Source organism: Salvia splendens, chromosome 17 (genome assembly GCF_004379255.2).
Source record: "Salvia splendens isolate huo1 chromosome 17, SspV2, whole genome shotgun sequence".
In the NCBI taxonomy this organism is placed as follows: Eukaryota; Viridiplantae; Streptophyta; class Magnoliopsida; order Lamiales; family Lamiaceae; genus Salvia; species Salvia splendens.
The window spans coordinates 2,957,639-2,977,975 of NC_056048.1; the positions used below are offsets into that span (position 1 = coordinate 2,957,639).

Here is a 20,337-nt window from a genome sequence, read left to right on the forward strand (position 1 = left end):
TCCCTCGCCATTCAATGCATCTCTCTCACCAAAATCTCAACCCCATCCCAACAAACCCTAGAATCTACACGACAAAACACCCAAATCTCAACCCCATCACCAAAATCTCTACCCAATCGCCCAAACCATACAAATCTGTAAACATTAGTCGTCTCCTCCACTATCTCAACCTCGTCTGCACCAAAAATCGAGTTTTCCATAAAAACTGATTCCTCTACCACAAAACCTTGGCAGAATTCAAAACTTGACGAAGAAGGATAACAAAAAAGCTACTACAACCATGGTCAACACTAGAGCCTCTGGATCCGCACCTCGTGACGGAAAAGGTTAGTACGATGTTGTAACCCATGACTTAAAGTTGACAAAATCAGGCCGATTTGTAATTTAAATCTGTTGTTCACGTAGTGTATGAGAGAACATCCGCGAAGACAAAGCTACAAAAGATCCCAAAGGCTCCGAGAGGTAATACAATTGAATCATGCAAAAACAATTATTAAAAAAATAGATATGCTTTTGGGTCATACTAAACAATTATATATGTCATATCAGAATATGAGTGTATTAGGTCATATATGTAACAGTTTTGTGTCATGTTTACAAACTGTTATTGTTTCTATAGGTTGCATTCAATTTGGAATCACCTAAAATAAATGTATGGTCATTGATTAGCATTGGAATAGTTTTATGGGTTATGTAGTAGCAATATATGAATTAGGCCATGTTTGTATCACTTCTATGTCATAAGTGAAATATATGAATTAGGTCATGTTTGTATCACTTTTATGTCATAAGTGACTGCAATGTTTATTTTCTCAGATGGAAGTCAACATGGGTGAGAGAAGGCCATTGGAATTGTGGACTATCGACTAGATATAAGGGTGCGCTTAAGTATTTAAGAGCTAAAAAGTATTGTGTTGAAGTTGGCCGAAAATAATCACAGCTCCCTTTCCAATAAAACATCGACATCCAAACATTATGCAATGGACAACAAGAAAATGATGATCGACGTTGAAAAGATGATAGCAAGCTACAGAGCTTCTGTAGTGGCCATGTCATAAATTTTGGATTTAAAGTATGTTTTATTGATATAATTATGTGTGTATTTAACATATGGGTTTTCAAATATTTTATTTCATCAATGGGTGATACTTTAAAATGGCTTTGGATTTTATTGTTTCTGCAAATTAGACTTTAATATGAATTATTTTTCTGACTCTATGACCAAGGTAAAAATATAATGGTTGTTTGATCTCTTCTGAAAAGTAAAAACAAAGTATAAGATGACTCTATGTCATACTTCGTACATGTTAGAGTCATTTTGAGCAAAAAAGATAAAAATAAAATCATTAATTTGTTGTGGGAATTTTGTACAATAACCAGGCTAACTTGTGAGAAAAAATTGATTATGTAAATTAGCAGTTCATGTCATAATATATGCATGTACGAGTCATAATAAGCATAATTAGGCAAAAAAACTAATAGTATATGAGAATTCATACATTGGGTCATAATAAAATGAATATTTGGGTCATAGCATCATATGCTTAATTTATGTCATAATAAATGAATATTAGGGTCATAGCATCGTATACTACACCACAATAACTACATCGACAGAGAATTTTTGCATATCTTCAAATGATAAGACTTAGCAGAACTACAGTAAATGGAATAGGGTATGAAAATTCGACGAAAGATTAAAGGAGAAGAAATTATGGGCTGATAACCTACGCTAAAGAGCAGTTAGTGGAGAGAAGTTAGTGGAGAGATGAAGGAGCACAATCATAGGAAATACTATAACTAACGACAATATGCAATTTACTTAATTAACCTTTTTAGATTATAAGTAATTAAAATAATAATATCTTCCTAATAAATCTAGCCGTTAATTAATGTAATCTAAAGATTAGATTGTCTAATCCAATGGACAAAAACCCGTCTGCAATTCTTGGTTTAAGACCATTTTTGTTTTGATCAAATACCTATATATATATATATATATATATATATCCAATGGTTACTGTTCTATGACATTGCACAAAATAAGACCTAAGTGGTTTCTCCCTCAATTTATTTTATTGACCAATGTGATTATGCCATTTGTTACAATGTCATTGGTCAATAAATGTTTTATTTAATATTCAAATATATTTTATATATTAAATGAAATATATATATAAATTATACCAAAATTCGTATTTTTTTATCCTCTACAAATAGAGATCATATTTGCTATAGTTCTATTCACAAAAAAAATCTCTATTTTTCTCCACATATAATCTTTCTTCTATTTTACTATTTCTAATTTTTTAAATTTATTCACAATGGATGATGAGAATAACATGTTCTCTAATTCCAAAATTTCAAACCTTCCTAAAATTATTTGTATTTTAATTGTTGCAATTTATGACTTTTGTTATTTGTTTTTGTTTTATTTTATCATTTTCTATAATATTTTATAAATTTTTAAATAATATAATAATAAAAATAATAGTTATCGATCTATATATTTATAAAATCCAAATACAGCAAAATCCATTTTCCTGCCCACTTTTATAGAATATTGATAACTATCATTATTATAAAATGGTATCATCTTGTAATACAATACTAAGGCATTATTGATTTGATATATATAAAGGGTCAAATTAGTCAAATCTCATTTAGTGGGCTCTCAAGCTTGACATGGTTAAAACTTGGAACCAATATTACCCAATGCATAACTGAAAATTCTTTTAATTGTTATCCTTTTAAATCTGATAAATAATGTTAATAGCATTCCAAGACTTACCAGATAAAATTCTAATTCAGAAACTATGGAGACTCTACATCTATACATATATAAAGTTGTGAGAATTTTTGTTTTCCCGCTCAGTTTCATGAATTTTTTTTGAGTATATTGTGTAAATCTTTTAGCATGTATTATAGAAATTTAATGTAAGATGCATGGCATGATAGGTTGTCATTGAATAAAACACCATTAATCCATTATACATTGGATAATACACATAAAAAAATGTGAAGGAGTGTTATTGATGTGATTAATAAGATGTTACTCCATAAACCAATGGTAAATAAATAAATCAAAATCTCATTGGTTGATAAATATTTTTTTTAAAATTTATATATCTTTTATCTATTTTATTAAATAATTATAGTAACTATACCAAAATTCATAATTTTTCATCCTCTATAAATAGAGACCGCATTTGCTATATTTTTTTATCATAAGAAAATCATCTTTTCTCCTCATATAATCCTTCTTCTTTGGTATAATTTTTAATTTTGTAGTCTTCTTTGTAGTTCACTATGAATGATGATGAGAGTAATATATTCTCTAATTCTCAAAATTTCTATTACTAATTTTCATCCTATGTTTTGAGCACCAATTATGTATTTTTAATTTCATATTTCAGTTATTGTAATATGTTGTTTATTTGTTTATTTTATAATTTTTAGTTTATCATTTATTGTGCTTTTTAAATCAATTTTTATCATGCAATAATAAATATTTCATGTAATAATATTATTATAAAAATAATAAAAATAAATATGTAATGATGTGGTTGGGTAGTCACTGAAAAATCATCAAAAAAAGTATAGTTGAGTTGGATGAATACTGAGCATATCTTAAAATATTATAATTCATTCTTTGTTTGGGTTATCTTATACATATATGATGCAAAAAGTAAATTGTCCATTGTACAAAACAAAAGCTTGATTGAATGACAAAATCCATACGAATTTAAAAAAACTAATAAATTAAAATACGAATTTCAAAAACTTTATTTTATTTAATAAAAATTAATACATTACAATGCAAATTAAAAAAACGCAAACTCAGCGACGGCGGTTACGAGCCCACACTTCTTCAATCATGTCGCTCATGAGCTGCGCATGATCCTGTTGGTTGCGCATTGAGGCTTGTCTAGATAGAACTCATTGAAGCCTAACGGTAACCCTCTATTGGGTGTCTCGGTCGACGTGCCAGAAGAGCTAGATGCACGGTCATCTTCATTCCAATCGGTGATGCTTCCGCCTTCATTCTCGACTATCATGTTGTGCATGATTATGCACGCATATATGACATCAGCGATAACTTCCTTATACCAGGAACGAGCCGGCCCTTTCACAATTGCCCACCGTGATTGGAGCACACCAAATGCCCGCTCGACATCCTTCCGAGCCGACTCCTGCTTTGGCGCAAATAAAACCATCTTCTCACCAATTGGGCAGCTGATCGTCTTTAGGAAAACTGGCCACCGTGGGTAGATTCCATCGGCCAAGTAGTACCCCATATGGTATTGGCGTCTGTTGGCAGTGAACTCGATGGCCGGGCCGTTGCCGTTACATTGCTCGGTGAAGAGGGTGGACGAGTTGAGGACGTTAATGTCGTTGTTCGACCCGGCTACGCCGAAGTAAGCATGCCAGATCCAGAGTCGATGGTCAGCGACGACTTCGAGGATCATCATTGGGTGGCTGCCCTTGTATCCACTTGTGAATTGGCCTCTCCACACCGTCGGACAATTCTTCCACTGCCAGTGCATACAGTCGATGCTCCCGAGCATCCCAGGAAACCCGTGCGCCGTCTCGTGCATCTGCATCAGACCCTGGCAATCAGTGGCAGTCGGCTTGCGCAAATATGTGTCGCCATAGGCCTCTACTATCCCTCGACAAAAGCGCTTCAGACACTCGCGGCCTGTAGAATCCCCGCAATGGAGGTACTCGTCAAAAAGGTCCGCCGTGGTGCCGTATGCCAACTGACGAATAACAGTCGTGCACTTTTGCAATGGTGTAAGGCCGAGTTTGCCGATGCCGTCCTCCTGAAACGTGAAGTATTCATCACGTAAAGACAATGTCCAAACAATGCTGAGAAAAAGGTACCGCGACATTCTAAACCGGCGGCAGAAAACAGTCGGGCCCCATCGTGGTTGATCGGCAAAATAGTCTTCAACCAGACGTCTGTGAGCTTCCGGGTGGTCGCGTCGGACATACGTCCTATGTCGAATAGGCCTATGGACTTGCTCAGCCGCCGCTGCCTCCTCCTCGCGCTGCATTGCCGCATAGCATGCCGCCATGGCCTCTTCAACGACTGCATCTAATGCTTCTGACGTCGAACTATCGGACTCAGACGAACTAGAACTATTGGTGTCGTCGCCGAGATTCATTTTGGTTGGATGTTGAGAGAGAATATGTAAAGAGATAGTCGATATGTTCGTATGTACAAATGAATGAGAAACGAGATTTAAATAGAAAATAAAAAACGCGTGCCATCGTCCGCGTAGCCCACAGTGGGGTGGCCGATGGCGCGGCCGATGGCCTATCGTCCGCGGCCATCGTCCGCGTAGGCCGCAATGGGGAGGACGATGGCGCGGACGATGGACATCGTGCGCGCTATACTCCGCGCTCTTAGTATAGGGCGCGACGATCGTCCGCGGCCTATGTCACGCACCCACAATGGGGCGGACAATGGCGGGCGCGGACGATGCGTGCCATCGGGCGTGCCATCGTCCACCTCATTGCGGATGGCCTTATATGTATGGAACCGCGCATATCACGGGTGGAAAACTAGTTTAATTAAAAAATAAGAGACCAGTGTAGAATAGAACAAAAAATGGACCCACCGAAAACTGCAATGGCTGCATTCTCATTACTTAGACGAATCACGAAAAAGCTGTCAACTTGTTGCGTTTTTCATCATGATGAAATCCTTCTACAATATCCAAATCTATCCAATCAAAAAAAGCAGCAAAATTTTACAGGTAAAATAGCATTACAAAGGTATCTATTTCTCCCTCTCCGCCGGCGCTAATGATAATACCGTCTTGCATTCTGATCACCGCCATCATCCACTTGTCTCTCTGTGCGGCATTCTGTCGAGCACAAGGCGGCAATAACAACACCTCAATCAATTCCTGCGGAAGTAACGGAGAGTGTGGGGAATTCGGGAGCTGCGACCCGCAAGCTGCACCAGTTTGCAGTTGCTTGCCCGGATTCATCCCGCAGAATGCTAGGGATTGGGAGTCAGGGAACTGGAGCAGCGGATGCGTGAGGAAGGTCGCTTTGAATTGCGGCAACGCGACGATTGGCGATGGGTTTAAGAAGCTCGATTCGGTTAAGATTTCGAATTACACTTCCCGATCGTCTATTTCGGAAGATGAGTGTCAACGTGTGTGTTTGGGGAATTGTTCGTGTATGGCGTATGGGTTTGATTCAGGGTTAGGGTGTTTGCTGTGGACTGTGCCGTTAATCGACGTTCAGGTGGGCTTCAGCTTGGCCTCTGATCTTTACATCCGCATCTCACTTGCTGATTCCGAGTTGGGTAATTTCTTCTCCTTGTTAGGAATTTGATGATTTTATTTATTGTGTTTGATTCAATTTATTAGAATTGGGAAATTTGAGTCATTGCTGATAGATTAGGTCTTATTTTTTTTATGTTTGTAGCAGGTAACAAGAAAGGGTTTAAGAAGATCTTTATAGTTTTGCCAATCCTTGGCTTTGTTGTTTTGTGTGTTTGCTCATGTTTTGGTTGGAAATGGATTGCTAAGCGTCGAGGTAATGTTCGTATAAGTAATATCTAGACTTAGTAAATGTATACAAGCTTTGAGTTAGTTGTGTGTGAATTAGGCAATGGAGAAGCCATTGAACATGGCAATGGGATGGCGTCGCGTATCGACACCTATACTCAAGATGCATTGAGTCGAGTTAATCTTGAAGACGTACCGTTGTTTAAATTTGAGGAACTGGCTAATGCGACCAATAGTTTCTCTGAAGCTAACAGGCTAGGGAAGGGTGGTTTTGGTCCTGTCTACATGGTACTAAAATGTGTCTCGTCTCGTGCTTATTCATGTAATTGATCTTAACTATTTATCATCAAATATAATGACTGTGCAAAACTGTAGGGAATTTTGGCTAGTGGAAGAGAAATTGCAGTTAAGCGGCTTTCAACTGCATCGGGACAAGGGATGCAAGAGTTTATGAATGAAGTGAAGCTCATTTCTAAACTCCAACACAGGAATCTTGTTAGATTACTTGGCTGCTGTGCAGAGGATAGAGAGAAGATGTTGGTATACGAATACATGCCTAATAAAAGCTTGGATTTTTTCCTATTTGGTCAGTTTAGGATCTATTCTGTTTTAAAATTTGATTACAGTGTATGATGTTATTCTAATTCGTTTTGATATCGACCACTATGCTTTCCTTTTTAAATTCTGCTTAGATCAATCGCAAGAGGTCCTAGATTGGAGGAAGCGTTTCAATATTATTGAAGGTATTTGTCGAGGCCTTCTTTATCTCCATAGAGATTCTAGATTGAGGATAATCCATCGAGACCTCAAGCCGAGCAACATATTGTTGGATAACGATTGGAACCCGAAGATTTCAGACTTTGGCATGGCCAGAATATACGAGGCCAAGCAAGATCATGTCAGCACAGTGAGAGTGGTAGGAACATAGTAAGTATATTTTCCTTAATTATGTTACTTAATTCAAGTCAACTTGAAGAAGCCCTGCTAATGTCATTTTCTTGCAGCGGATATATGGCTCCTGAGTATGCAATGAAAGGGAGATTTTCAGAAAAATCAGACACGTTTAGCTTTGGAGTTCTGATGCTGGAGATTGCTACTGGGAGAAGGAACACAAGCTTCTATCCTCAAGAAGGCTCTTTGAACCTTCTCGGACATGTATGTCAGCTATAAATGACCTCTATTTTGAGATAACATCAATAACGTTTCCGTTCTGTATCTGCTGTTGCTATCTATTTTTCTCGATAAATTGTTGTTTAACTTGACTTGAACCATATATGATGCATAAGGTGCTTCAAAATGGTCCACTGATGTGATATTGAAACTATAGATTTGGACAGCATGGAATAAAGAAATCGTCGCAGCTTTGATAGATCCAAGAATATTGAGTTCAAGTTACCGGGCAGAGGTGATGCGGTGCATACATATCGGATTGTTGTGTGTTCAAGAACTTCCTGAAGACAGGCCATTCATTTCAGCTGTACTGTCAATGCTAAGCAGTGAAATCATAGAGCTTCCTGAACCAAAGCAATCGGCGTTTTCTTACAACTCGAGCCGCACGGATACAGGTACAAGTTCTTCTCAGCAGAGTAAGAGTAGTGGCTCCTTGAATAATGTAACTATCTCAATTGTTGACGCTCGATGATGCTTGTCGCCTATATACATCTATGTGGATTTGTTGTAAATGGATTTTGAGGTCAAGGTCAGGTTAGCGAATTAGGCTTTCGCTGGTAAAGAGTTACTACCGGAGAGTTTAGGATCGCCGGTGATAGGAAAACGGCCATCAAGAATCAGTCAGGAATGACTTGAACCTATTGAGCTAAGAGAAAGATAAGATATGGAAGTGTACTCATTGCTTGAATGTAAAAGATGTGTACACTTGCTATGTGAAGGAAATATAGCCAATTACTACAGCTCATTAATGTTACATCATCTCAACAACTAACTTACTTATTTTCCTAACTAGCTTCTTTCAGCTACTTGTATTTATGTTGTGGGTAAGTCAGTGCTTTGTTATAGATATGTTGCACATCCACACATACATAAAGGAAAAGGTGAAGATTTATATAGATTTATTAGAAGCTGATTGGAACTAACAACTCTAGTTATAACCGTACAAACAACTCTATTATTCCTAATTCCAAGTTTGAAAGCATATTTATGATGATGGCCTGCCTGATTGTATTATATGCAAATAATAATCTTTGTAGATTATTAGAGATAAACAAATATGAGTTCCTGCAAAGTTATGGAGGTTTGACGTTTGGGGGAATATTAGGTAAGAGACTCAACTTGTCTCATAATTAAGAGGATATGTTGGGAGAGAATTTCAGAGCATTCAACGCATACCATGACCAGCATAATGCAATACCCACGCTTCCATCCACTAGACTGAGTGCTCATTTTATCTACTCACTCTCTCCGTCCACCAGTATATAAGACCAAGTTTGACTGGATACAAATTTTAAAAATTATAGTATAAAATGAGCGAAAAATGTTAATGGAAGGTGAATCTTAGTTTTATACTAGTGAAATATTAATGAAATAAAGTTAGTGGAATGCGAATACATTATCAAAAGTAGTAAAAAACAAAAGAACATTTATTGGTAAGTGGACAAAAATGATAAAATGAGACGAATTGGTGAACGAATAAAGTAATTTTCTAAATTAAAAAAATTAAATTTTAAATACTCTTCTTGTCCCATACTAATGGTCATGCTTTCTTTTTTTTTAATAAAAAAGGTCATATTTCATTTAAAATTTTTTTCTCTCACGTAATATAAATATATTATTTTATTTTTGCTCCTAAAATTTTGTGTCATGATGAAAAAGAAAAGCAGGGACCCACCGTCAAATATAATGGCTGCATTCTCATCATTGCTTAGATGAATTATACGACGAAGCTGTCAACTTTATTCCTTTCATCAATGTTTATCATCAACCCCCAGCCCAATCCAAATATTTAATTTTTAATATTTAATTTATTTCTATGTCCTTCACATCATTTTATCATTTTCCACATTATTAATATTCATCTAATCCAATCCAACCACACATATTTTCATAGTTTATCAATGACCATCCAATCCCACTATTATATATTTATTTTTATATTATTTTTTAATACTATTATTATTACGTGAAATACTTATTATTGTAAATTTATCGAAAAACGTAATAAATGACAAACTAAAAATTATAAAAACAAATAAATAAAAAACATAAATTACAATCATTCAAATACGAAATTGAAAATATAGGAGGAGAAAAGATGAGAAAAGATGATATTTTTTTGTGTGCAAAACTATAGCAACTGTGGTCTCTATTTATAGAGGAAGAAAAATTATGAATTTTGGTATAATTTTTATAATTTTTTAATATAATATATTAAAGATATATTAATTATTAAAAATAATAATATCAACTAATAAAATTGTGTCATTTGGCACAATCTCATTGGCTGAGTGGTGAAAGGGGAGGAGAGACCGAAGGGTCGGTTTGAAGAGAGAGGGGGACTTGGGTCAAAGAGAGAGACAAACCCATGTATTGCATTTTTTTAAAATTAATTTTCTGACATGGCGGTCGACCTCAAATGCCGATAAACATGGTCTTAGCAATGGGGCGCCCTATGCACTGCCACGTTATCATTTTTATCCTCCTACCCTCCCACCTGCAGTGGGGCGCCTAAGGCGCGCCCTATATCTTTTACTATTGTTTAGTTAATTAATTTAAATGTTTTCAAATATATAATGCAAACTAATTAAAAAACACAACGAGTAGCTAAAAACCGGCTAAGACTGCATTCATTAAACAAAAGTTACATGATTCAAGTTGGCTAATCTACGCAATTCCCAACTTCCGGCGCAACTCATCGATCAACCCCCGGAGATATTCGGCTTGGGCGGGGTTCGTACACTTCGCGAGGGCCTTGTGCGTCTGCAACAACGTCTTCGCCATCGAGGTTGTTGCCAGCGACTCATACGCGGCGGCCGTCGGGGTCGGGATCGGGACCGAGATCGGCGATGGGGTGGCGGCAGTCGAGGATAATGTCGCCGTCGCCTTCCCCTTGTTCTTCGCAACCTTGACGCCTATGGGACGCTGGGAGGACATCGGTGTGCCGGAACTCTCCTCCTCCGTGTACGTCCGGTTGAGGTCCACCGGACGAGTTCCGCTGTCGCTGCTCGTGTAACCACCAGCGGCGGTGGTCTTCGTCCTCTTTGTCGCACCGGTGTGCAGAATCTCGCATTGAAACTTCTGCTTGTCCCTCAAGAGCGCCCAGATGCCCAGATGCTTGAAGTCTCCGTACAGGGACTGGTAAGACAACAGCGCTTTATCGCGCACGTCGCTCAAGCTCTCGCCGCTCCCCTGCTCCCTCGCGCACTTCTCGTACTCCGCCGCGAACAGGTTGACTTGCTTCTTCACCTGATCCCAGTGCTTGCGGAGCTGCTTCCGTTGGCACTTGTACGCGCTCGGCGATGCCCTCCCAGTACGTGAGCTGTTTCTTGTTGTTGGCGAATATCGGGTCCTCCGATATATCCACCCAACACCTCGCCAAGACGAGGGTTTCATCCGGCAGGTAATTCGTACGGCCGGGGGCGTACTCTTCGTTCGTTGCCGGAGGTGGCAACTTGGTCACGCGGTGCCGGATCCGCTTCTTTTTGGCGGGGGCGGAAGCGGCGGCGGCGGCGGTTGGGGTGGCGTTGGCGGTGCGGCGGGAGGGGTGACGAGTCGGTTTGGAGACGGCTCCATGTCAGACAAACCGTACGAATCCGTACTGAATTCGGGATTATACTGCATGTTGGCGTCGAACGGCAGATATTCGTCGGGTTCTGTGCCCGGCCAACGCGCATCACCACTAAACATCGGACTATTGGGACTTGAATCCATTTCGTAGTAAATGTGAGTTTCGAGAGAGGAATCGTGAAATGAAATGTTACAAATGAAGGTGGGGTAAGAGGTATTTATACAAAATTTTCGAATTTACATTTAAAAAAATAATAAAAAATACGTGCCATCGTCCGTGCCCACCGTCCGCCGCTCCCACAATGGTTCCCGATGCTGCGGACGATGGCGCGGACGATAGGCCATCGTCCGCGCTTCTTCCGCGCCCGAAGCTTAGGGCGTGGGCGTAGGGCGCGCCCGAGGACGATGGCACGCATCGGGCGTGCCATCGGGCGCTCCATTGTGGGTGCCCTCAATCGATTCCAAACCAATTCCATCAAAAAAATGCAGCTAAATTTTACAAGTAAATTACTAACATTACAACAATTCTAATGATAATACCATCTCATATTCTGTTCACCGCCATCATCCACTTATCTCTCTGTGCGGCATTCTGTCGAGCACAAGGCGTCAATAACAACACCTCAACCAATTCCTACAGAAGTAATGGCGAGTGCGGGGTATTCGGCAACTGCTTGTTACGTGGTAACTCAACACACTCCGATCACGTAACTCACACAATATTTGGGTTTTAAGCACCGGATCTTATTGATAAACACAACAACGGAATTACAATGCAAAAGGAAAGGAATGATAACGAAAAGACTCTGCACCGCAGTGGCAGAAATCCTAACCAACCAAGCACACGCACAATGACAATGAACAATCAGCTACAATCTAGTATTTATACTCTGTTAGCTCTTTCTCTCTCCTAGTCATCGAGCCAATTCTTCCTTCTTAGAGTAGTCCACGTGGCATTTATTCTTGTTACTTAACTACTTGATCCTACGCGCTCCCGGTGCATGAGTCACGCTACATGTTGCATGCGACTGAGCTCATTGAGCATGCAACATAACCTCCCCCCTAAGGTTCCTTGTCCACAAGGAACGAAGGAAACCGTGTAGTAATTTCATCAGCAAACTCCCATGACGCATCAGCTGGGGACCTTCCTGTCCAGTGAATCAACCACTGTGCGACAGCCCGATTCTGACGCTTCACCATCCTTCTCTCCAAGATAGCCAAGGGAAAGGCATCGCCTATATGAGAAATCAAAGGGAGGTCACGGACTGGACCAGTAGGCGGTGTAGAAGCCCGCAGCTGCGAGACGTGGAACACATTGTGTATCTGAGATGACGCAGGCAAGTTCAGCTTATAGGCAACCTGACCAATCCTGTCTAGAACTTGATAGGGACCAAAATTTTTTGGCTCAAACTTGTGATGTCGACCCTTCACTGAACGTTGCCGGTAGGTTTGCAGCTTGACTAACACCCAATCACCCACAGCAAAGAGCCTATCCGAACGGTGCTGATCCACCTGCTTCTTCATACGATCAGCTACTCTTTGAAGATCAGGCTTAAGGAGTTGAACTTGTTCTTCCCTATCTCGTAAAAACAAATCAACCGCCTCCACATTTGAATTACCCGGAAAGTACGGCATATGGAGTGGAGGAGGGAAACCATAGAGAGCCTCAAAAGGCGTCATTTTTATACTGCTATGGAAGTTGGTATTGTACCAATACTCTGCGAGAGACAACCATTGAGCCCAAGAGTGAGGTTGATCCCCAACATTGCATCTCAAATAACATTGAAGACATCGGTTAACCACCTCGGATTGCCCATCCGTCTGGGGGTGGTATGCAGTCGAGTACAAGAGCTCCACACCCAACATATTGAAGAAATCCTTCCAAAACTGACTCATGAAGGTAGAGCCACGATCGCTGACAATAGTAGCAGATACTCCATGTAACTTGAAAACATAATCTAAAAAAACAGTAGCAACCTCTTTCGCCGAAAACGGGTGTGATAAAGCCATAAAATGAGCATATTTGCTCAAGCGATCGACAACCACAGAATAGCATTCTTCCCATTTGACGTGGGAAGAGCCTCAATGAAGTCCATCGTCAAATCAGTGAAGAAAAATTGTGGTATAGGAAGAGGTTGTAATAGACCGGCTGAAGGGGAATTGTCTGCCTTGAAACGTAAACACACAACACAGACACGAACAAATTCCCGAACCTCCTTCATCATCTTAGGCCAATACACCACTGTTGCTAGCCTTTTGTAAGTAGCCAAGGCGCCCGAGTGCCCTGCCATTGCCGACTCGTGGAAGGTAGCCATGAGTTGGGCCTTGAGCGCGAGATCCTTCCCAACCACCAATCTGCCCCGCCGCCGTAGCTCACCGTTATTCTAGGAATATTTGGGGTGAGAAGCAGAATCTCTCTCCTTGTCTACAATCAGTTGTTGTACCATTTCATCTGCTGACCAGGAGCTCTTCACCTTAGCCATAAGCTCCAACGGAAACATGTAAGATGTGAGTGTAAGAGCCGACATATCAGGCACACGAGAAAGCGCATCAGCCACAGAATTCTCCACTCCCTTCTTGTATCGAATCTCGTAATCAAAGTGCATTAATTTCGCCATCCATGCTTGCTGCGTTGGTGTAGTCAGCCTCTGCTCCAAGAGATAACGTAGACTCTGATGATCGGTAAGAATAACAAACTTCCGACATTGCAGATAGTGGTAGCATTTCTTTACAGCCATAAGTATAGCAAAAAGTTCCTTTTCATATACCGACAGTGTCTGATGTCTCGGAGCCAAAACCTTGCTTATAAACGCAATGGGGTGACCGTCTTGCATCATCACAGCCCCTATGCCGACTCCAGAAGCATCAGTTTCCAAACCGAATTCCTTGGAGAAGTCGGGAAGAGCAAGAACAGGGGCGGTTGTCATAGCAAGCTTCAATTGATCGAAAGCTGCCTGAGCCTGATCCATCCATTTGAATTTGTCATCCTTGAGTAACTCCACCATAGGCCGAGCAATCAACCCATAATTTTGCACAAACCTTCTATAATAACCGGTGAGGCCTAAGAAGCTGCGAACTTGCTTCGCGGATCTAGGAGTAGGCCACTCTCGGACTGCCTGAATCTTTGCTGTATCTATTGCTACACCTTGCTGAGATATGACGTGCCCCAAGTAAGCAACCTGATTCTGACCAAAGTCACATTTTGAACGCTTGGCCAACAAGCTGTGCTCCCTCATTAGCTCAAAAACGATAGCTAAATGCTCAACATGCTTGTCCCGGGTCTTGCTATAGATTAGGATGTCATCGAAAAACACCAATATAAACCGATGAAGATGAGACTTGAACACCGTATTCATCAAGCTTTGAAATGTCGCGGGGGCGTTTATCAAGCAAAAAGGCATGACTAAAAATTCATAGTGTCCCTCGTGGGATTTAAAAGCAGTTTTGTAGACATCCGAGGGATCCATTCGGACCTACCAATAGCCCGATCGAAGATCGATCATCGAAAACCACCCTGCACCACCAAGCTCGTCCAGAAGTTCCTCTATCACCGGAATCGGATACTTTTCCTTAACCGTGTTGGCTTTTAGGGACCGATAATCCACACACATCCGCCACGATCCGTCCTTCTTCTTCACTAATACGATCGGACTAGCATAAGAACTCCGACTATGCTGAATCACACCAACTTCCAGCATTTCCTTAATCATACTCTTAATCGCATCTTTTTGTTGCACCGCATACTTTTAAGGGCGAATGTTAATAGGCTCGGAACCTGCCTTCAGCACGATACGATGATCGTGGCTACGCCTAGGAGGTAACCCTTTAGGCTCCTCAAATATATCTGATGTGAATCAAATTGTACATTTTTATTCTCCTAACTTTACATGATTTATATAGTTTAATGCTCGCAAAAGTATGTTTTGTGGTGTATGAAGAGGAATAAATGGTGAAACAAAGAATGAAGCTCGGATGGTGAAAAAGCTGTCAGAAAGCTCTCAAAATGAGGCACCCGGCCGAGTGTATTGTTTGCCTAATAATTCCACCCGACCGGGTATGATTTTCAGAATACGAAAATTCTAGGAAGTCCTCAAAATTGGTCACCCGGCCGGGTGAATTTTATGCCTAATAATTCCACCCGGCCGGGTGAATTAATTCTAACCGCAATATTGCAGTTTCATGTGGCAGAAAAAGAAAGGAGAGATAGTGGATGGGACGGTTTTTGGGGGAGAGAGAAAAGAATTAGTGGTTGGAAAAAGGAGAAAAAAGGGGAAAGGATTGAAAAAGGTGGACGGGGGGAAAGAGAAAGGAGAGAAAGAGAGGAAGAAGAGAGGAGGAAGGTCCGGCCTACTCTCCGACGATCCGACTCCAAATCCCGATTCCACTCAACGAGAGCTTGAATCCTACGGTTTTTATTGCATATTTCACAATGTTTTTAGGCTAAGCTCTCCATGTTGCTCCAAGTTGTAATCTAGGATTTGTAAAAATGTTCTTACACCATTGAAATCATATGTTTGTGTCCAATAATGTGCTCAATATTTATTCACTATGTTTTTGGCTAATAACGTAGTGATGTTAATTCCTTTGCTATTGTCTCTTTAACATAGTTTAGGAGTGCTTGATTGTTGGTATGCTATTGAATTAGAATTGTTCAGAGGATAATTTAATAGTGGGTTAGGTAAGTTCTGTAATAGCCGAGACCTAGATTCTCGAGAATTCTTAAGAAATAAATACCAGCTTTTATTTAACGAATGAAAGAGTATTTTTATTTCTTGAGAAAAGGTACAAATTACAGTTTTCAGAATCTCAAACTAAAGTTACAATCTTTGACGACAGAATTAAAAGTCGAGCTACTACACTATTACATTTAGAAGTCCCTAACGACTTCATTGGTCTTCGTCACCGGGCAAGTCTTGGCCCCAGATTTTAAACGAGCTGGGAGGGCGAGACCACGAGGGAAGACAGCCTCGTTGGACAGCCGCAGCTCCTGCCAAAGCGCACGAAAAAGAGAAATTAGTTGCATGAAATAGAGACAACTAAAAGAAGCATAGTAGGAAAGGGAAGGGGAAACAATACCTTTCAGAGATGGGGGTGAGAGTTTGACCGAAAGAGGCAACTCCAGCCAGCAGGCTCCTCTCCAGCTAAGACTCTGCAAAGCTGCAGATAACAGCCCTTACCTTCCCCACCCGGACCTACTATAGTCCGGAAATCAGCCCCAAATGCTTGCTCTAGTGTGCACCTGCAAAAGGGACAAAATTCATAAATGAATCCGAGTACAAGGCAGCACAAACCACCAAAACAGTTAAAGGATACTGCAAAGTCAGCCAACACTCAGCCTCTGCAGCTTTCAGTTACAAGATATGTGTTTATATACACATGCTACCCCTCGGTTATTATACCACACCACAACACCTCTCACTCAGTAGCAAAGAAGTAAGCTAAAGGGAGGGAAGAAGGACTGAGGCAGTGAGAAGAACTGAGGCAGTGAGAAGAACTGAAGTTTGGGCCAAGTGAGTGAGGTAAGATCTCGTTTTCTTTCTCAAGCTCAAGCAATGACAGTAGACTCATCATGTAGTATTCATGTGTTAGGAAAACATAGCATAATAGTGTTGAATGCTTCACAATACAGTTTGTGCACCATTAGAGCTATGCTAGAAATGGAAGAACAACATCTTGTTAAGAAATCCAGAAGCATAAGCTGCTCTTAGTTCAAAATCAGTGGCTAAGACAACTTAAACCTTTTTTTCCCTCAATCTTTTGCACAAATGGACACCAGAAAAAGAAAATCATACAAATCTAAAAAGTTCTAGACAAGCTACTGCAGTTTCTGTGACAAACGAACACAATCTGCCCAAATCAAAGAATAAGCAAAACAAGAACAGACCATACTTAAAGAAACCACCTAAGTAGCTAATATAGGAGGCTTAGCTTTGGGAGTTTCTGTCGGAGTTGGCGGCGACCAGACGGTGAAGCCGAGAGTCGACCGCAAGGCAACCGTGACACGCGACGGCTCGCCGCCGAAGGAGATCGGCAGTGGCGGCGTGAGTCTCGGACCAACAGCGGATCAGCGACGACGGCGGAAGCCTCGCGGAGCGACGGCGAGCACCGCTGACTCCAGCAGCTGCTGTGCAAGCGCCGGGGAGTGTCGAGACTGCCTCGCGAAGGGGGAGGGCAGCGGCGAAGGGTGCCGGCAGAGGGAGTCCTGCGACGAGGTCACCAAGACAGCAGCGACGGCCGCGGTGCCGTGCTGACTCCACCAGTCCATCGACGGCGCTCGCTAGGCTGTTTCCACCCACTGGAGTCGTCGGTGGCGGCGGCGGCTTGTCACTTGCCGGGATTTCGAACCGGAGACGCTGCGATGCCGGCGAGGGGAGGGGAAGAGTTGGAGAATCTAGGGCTTTCTCAGTTTGGGTTTTATTTTTGGAGAAAGGGGAAAATTAAGAATGGGGAAAAGCCGATGGAATCGGCTGATTGAGGAAGGGAGTATGATTGATTGGGCCACCTCCCTAATTTTAAATGGGCCACTCCACTTTTGGGCCAAAGGAACTATTTCAAAATAAAAAGAAAAGAGAAGTGGGCCAAGGGATACAATCTGGGCCAGATTAATAATTCCTAACTGGGCCTGGTTTGAGTTGGAACTATACTCTAAAATTAGTTCCAAGGTATAACGGGATTTAATTCCTAAGCCGCGGAAGAAAAAAAAGAGAGAATTTTTAAGCCGTGTTGAAATAGTTTTCGATAAAATAATTAAAGCGGACTTTAATAGTCACAGTTTTAATTAAAGAATTTAGATCTCCAATTTTTGAAAGAAAGAGATAAAATAAAATAGCACACGCTTAGGCATGCATTCATGCAAGATAAGCATTTTCTTTAAAAAGCCTAATTTAAGTATATTCAACTTTGTAAAGGAACGTCGTCACTCGACGCGTAATCCCAGGACAGAAAAGCACCCGTTTTGCAAGAGTTAAGCAATTGAGGTGGGCCTTCTCTTCCTTCTTTTAAAGCGTGTTTTATGTGAAAACATGATTATTTGAATGAGTTGTCATGCCATGTTTTGTTTTATGATTGCCTATGTGTTGGCTATGTCAACCCAGTTAAATCGAATTTGGGTCCCAATAGGTCAGTAAATCCTACTCGGACTAGTGTACACATACGGACCGTGAGCTAGTGCCAGGTTGGCCGGTCCAGGGGTCGTGAGCTAGCGCCAGGTTGGCCGGCCCAGTGATCGTGGAATGTGGCCACATTCCCGATTCACGCATTGAGATATGGTATATCATCAGAAGTTTAAAAGACTGCAGTCTATTTTCAGAAAGAAATAACAGTTTTAGTGACCGAGACTTATTTTCAGAAAAACTCCGTGTTCACTCAGCTTGGCTGACAACTAAAAGAAAATATTTTCGGCATGAGCCCACTGAGTGCATCAAGTACTCAGCCCTGCATTTTGTTTTCCTTAATGTGCAGGTTGATTGTTGTCAAAGCCGAGGAGGTGTTGGGACAGAAGACTAAATAAGCAGAAGGATAGCTGGTGTAGTATGTCTTCATACATACTACATCTGTCTTGGTACTCTTCCGTTGCGCAAAATTTTAGAACTTGTTTTTAGCAAAGACAATTGTTCCATAACTACTCTGATTCAGTATGATTTGTACCCTCAACACATTTCAGACAATGTTTTCCTTTGATCTAAGTATCTTATGACGAGTTGAGACAGTTTCAGTATGTTTTAGTCGCGGAAAAGCTACACTTTCTTTGACTAGGGAGATGTGGTCGTGACAAGTTCGCATAGTAGATGATCTTTAATTCCCGCGCTTCTGCAGGAATTTAATATCTTCGAAAATTAATTCATGGAACAAGTGTTCAACTGACTATGAATTATACGTCGCAAACATGTTCAGTGCACGCGATTAGGTTGATTAATTAATCTCAAATATGTGCTTTTAATATAGGTGTAGAACAATACAAGCCTCGTGAGCAACTTGGAGTGACATCTTTCTCCATTTTCGTACCTTAGTTTGTAAATTTAGTTTATTAATTTTGTCAATTCTTGTTAAATAACATACGCCTCCCTGTGGTTCGACACTCGAAGTACTACAGTCGACTCTGTACTCTTGCAGATAGATTGTAATATTAGAGGTATTTTATTAAACTTGTGTGTTAATAATCCATTAATATAAAAGCTCGAAAATTACACATCAAGTTTTGGCGCCGTTGCCGGGGAAGCAACTGGTTATTTAATTTAGGATTTTTTTTGTTTTTATTTTTATATAGTTTTCTAACATTTTATTTTTTGTTTCAGAGTTGTAGCTAGAAGACTAAGTCGAGCCAACGACTTTAAACAAAGGCGCTAGTTGGGAGGCAACCCAATGAGTTTTTAGTTTTTTTTATTTTCTCTTAATAAATCGAGGGTTTTGTTCGCTCAATTCTTTCCTTCGATGTATTTTTATGAATTGAGTATTTTGTTTTCTTTTTGTTGTTTTATTTTTTCTTTTTGTAGGAGCAACATGGAGATAGGATTCACATTCGAGCTTATGAGGAAGCACACCTACAAAGGAAAATACACCCACCCACCCACCCACCCGAATGCACTATGGATATCACGCCAAGTTTGGGGGAGTCTTCTTTCCCTTTACTTTATATGTTCTTCTTTGCTTACATTGAGGACAATGTAGCATTCAAGTGTGGGGGGATTGTGAATGATTTTTATGCATTAGGCATGTTTTTTGGGTGTATTGCATGCTAAAGTGTTGTGAATCATGTAATTGACGGGTGCATGCTAGATCTTTGGCTTTCTGGTTGGGAAATCTTGCTTGATCTTACTTGATCTTACTTGATCTTACTTGATCTTTGAAGCTTAGGATGGATAGAATTTGTGCATGAATTTATTTGAAAGAGCATGTTGTGATTACATCCGATTTCTTGAGTTGAGGAGAGTATGAAAGTCATATGTCTTGTGGAAATTATCTTGAATTGATTTGTTTTATCGAGTTGCGTGCTTGTATTCATTTGTATGAACGATATGGGAGGATAAGGCACTAGGATGAACTCTATGGCCAAATGATCACATGCCTAGTC

At 40.6% G+C, this 20,337-nt stretch overlaps 1 protein-coding gene and 2 long non-coding RNA genes across 6 annotated transcripts; 2 read left to right on the top strand and 1 right to left on the bottom strand.

Annotated features, from left to right (window-relative positions):
• The first annotated feature begins 11 nt into the window (after positions 1 to 11).
• LOC121775326 lies at positions 12 to 973 on the top strand. The gene is made up of 3 exons (XR_006045113.1): positions 12 to 326; positions 406 to 462; positions 817 to 973. It is a non-coding gene; the product is annotated as an uncharacterized LOC121775326 (long non-coding RNA).
• A 4,692-nt stretch (positions 974 to 5,665) lies between these two features.
• On the top strand, positions 5,666 to 8,465 carry LOC121775324 (G-type lectin S-receptor-like serine/threonine-protein kinase At1g11330). 4 transcript variants are annotated; one of them, XM_042172399.1, is made up of 7 exons: positions 5,666 to 6,322; positions 6,445 to 6,555; positions 6,613 to 6,815; positions 6,903 to 7,113; positions 7,220 to 7,454; positions 7,532 to 7,682; positions 7,855 to 8,465. In XM_042172399.1, the coding sequence occupies exons 1-7, from the start codon at positions 5,812 to 5,814 to the stop codon at positions 8,167 to 8,169; spliced, it is 1,737 nt and encodes a 578-aa protein (XP_042028333.1). In that variant the 5' UTR covers positions 5,666 to 5,811; the 3' UTR covers positions 8,170 to 8,465. The 4 variants fall into 4 exon arrangements, with proteins under 4 accessions (XP_042028333.1, XP_042028335.1, XP_042028334.1 ...); XM_042172401.1 differs by having other exon boundaries at positions 6,628 to 6,815; XM_042172400.1 differs by having other exon boundaries at positions 6,448 to 6,555.
• A 7,545-nt stretch (positions 8,466 to 16,010) lies between these two features.
• LOC121775327 lies at positions 16,011 to 17,729 on the bottom strand. Its single transcript, XR_006045114.1, has 2 exons — positions 16,344 to 17,729; positions 16,011 to 16,254 (listed from the first exon to the last, which is right to left on the bottom strand). It is a non-coding gene; the product is annotated as an uncharacterized LOC121775327 (long non-coding RNA).
• Between the last annotated feature and the right edge of the window lie 2,608 nt (positions 17,730 to 20,337).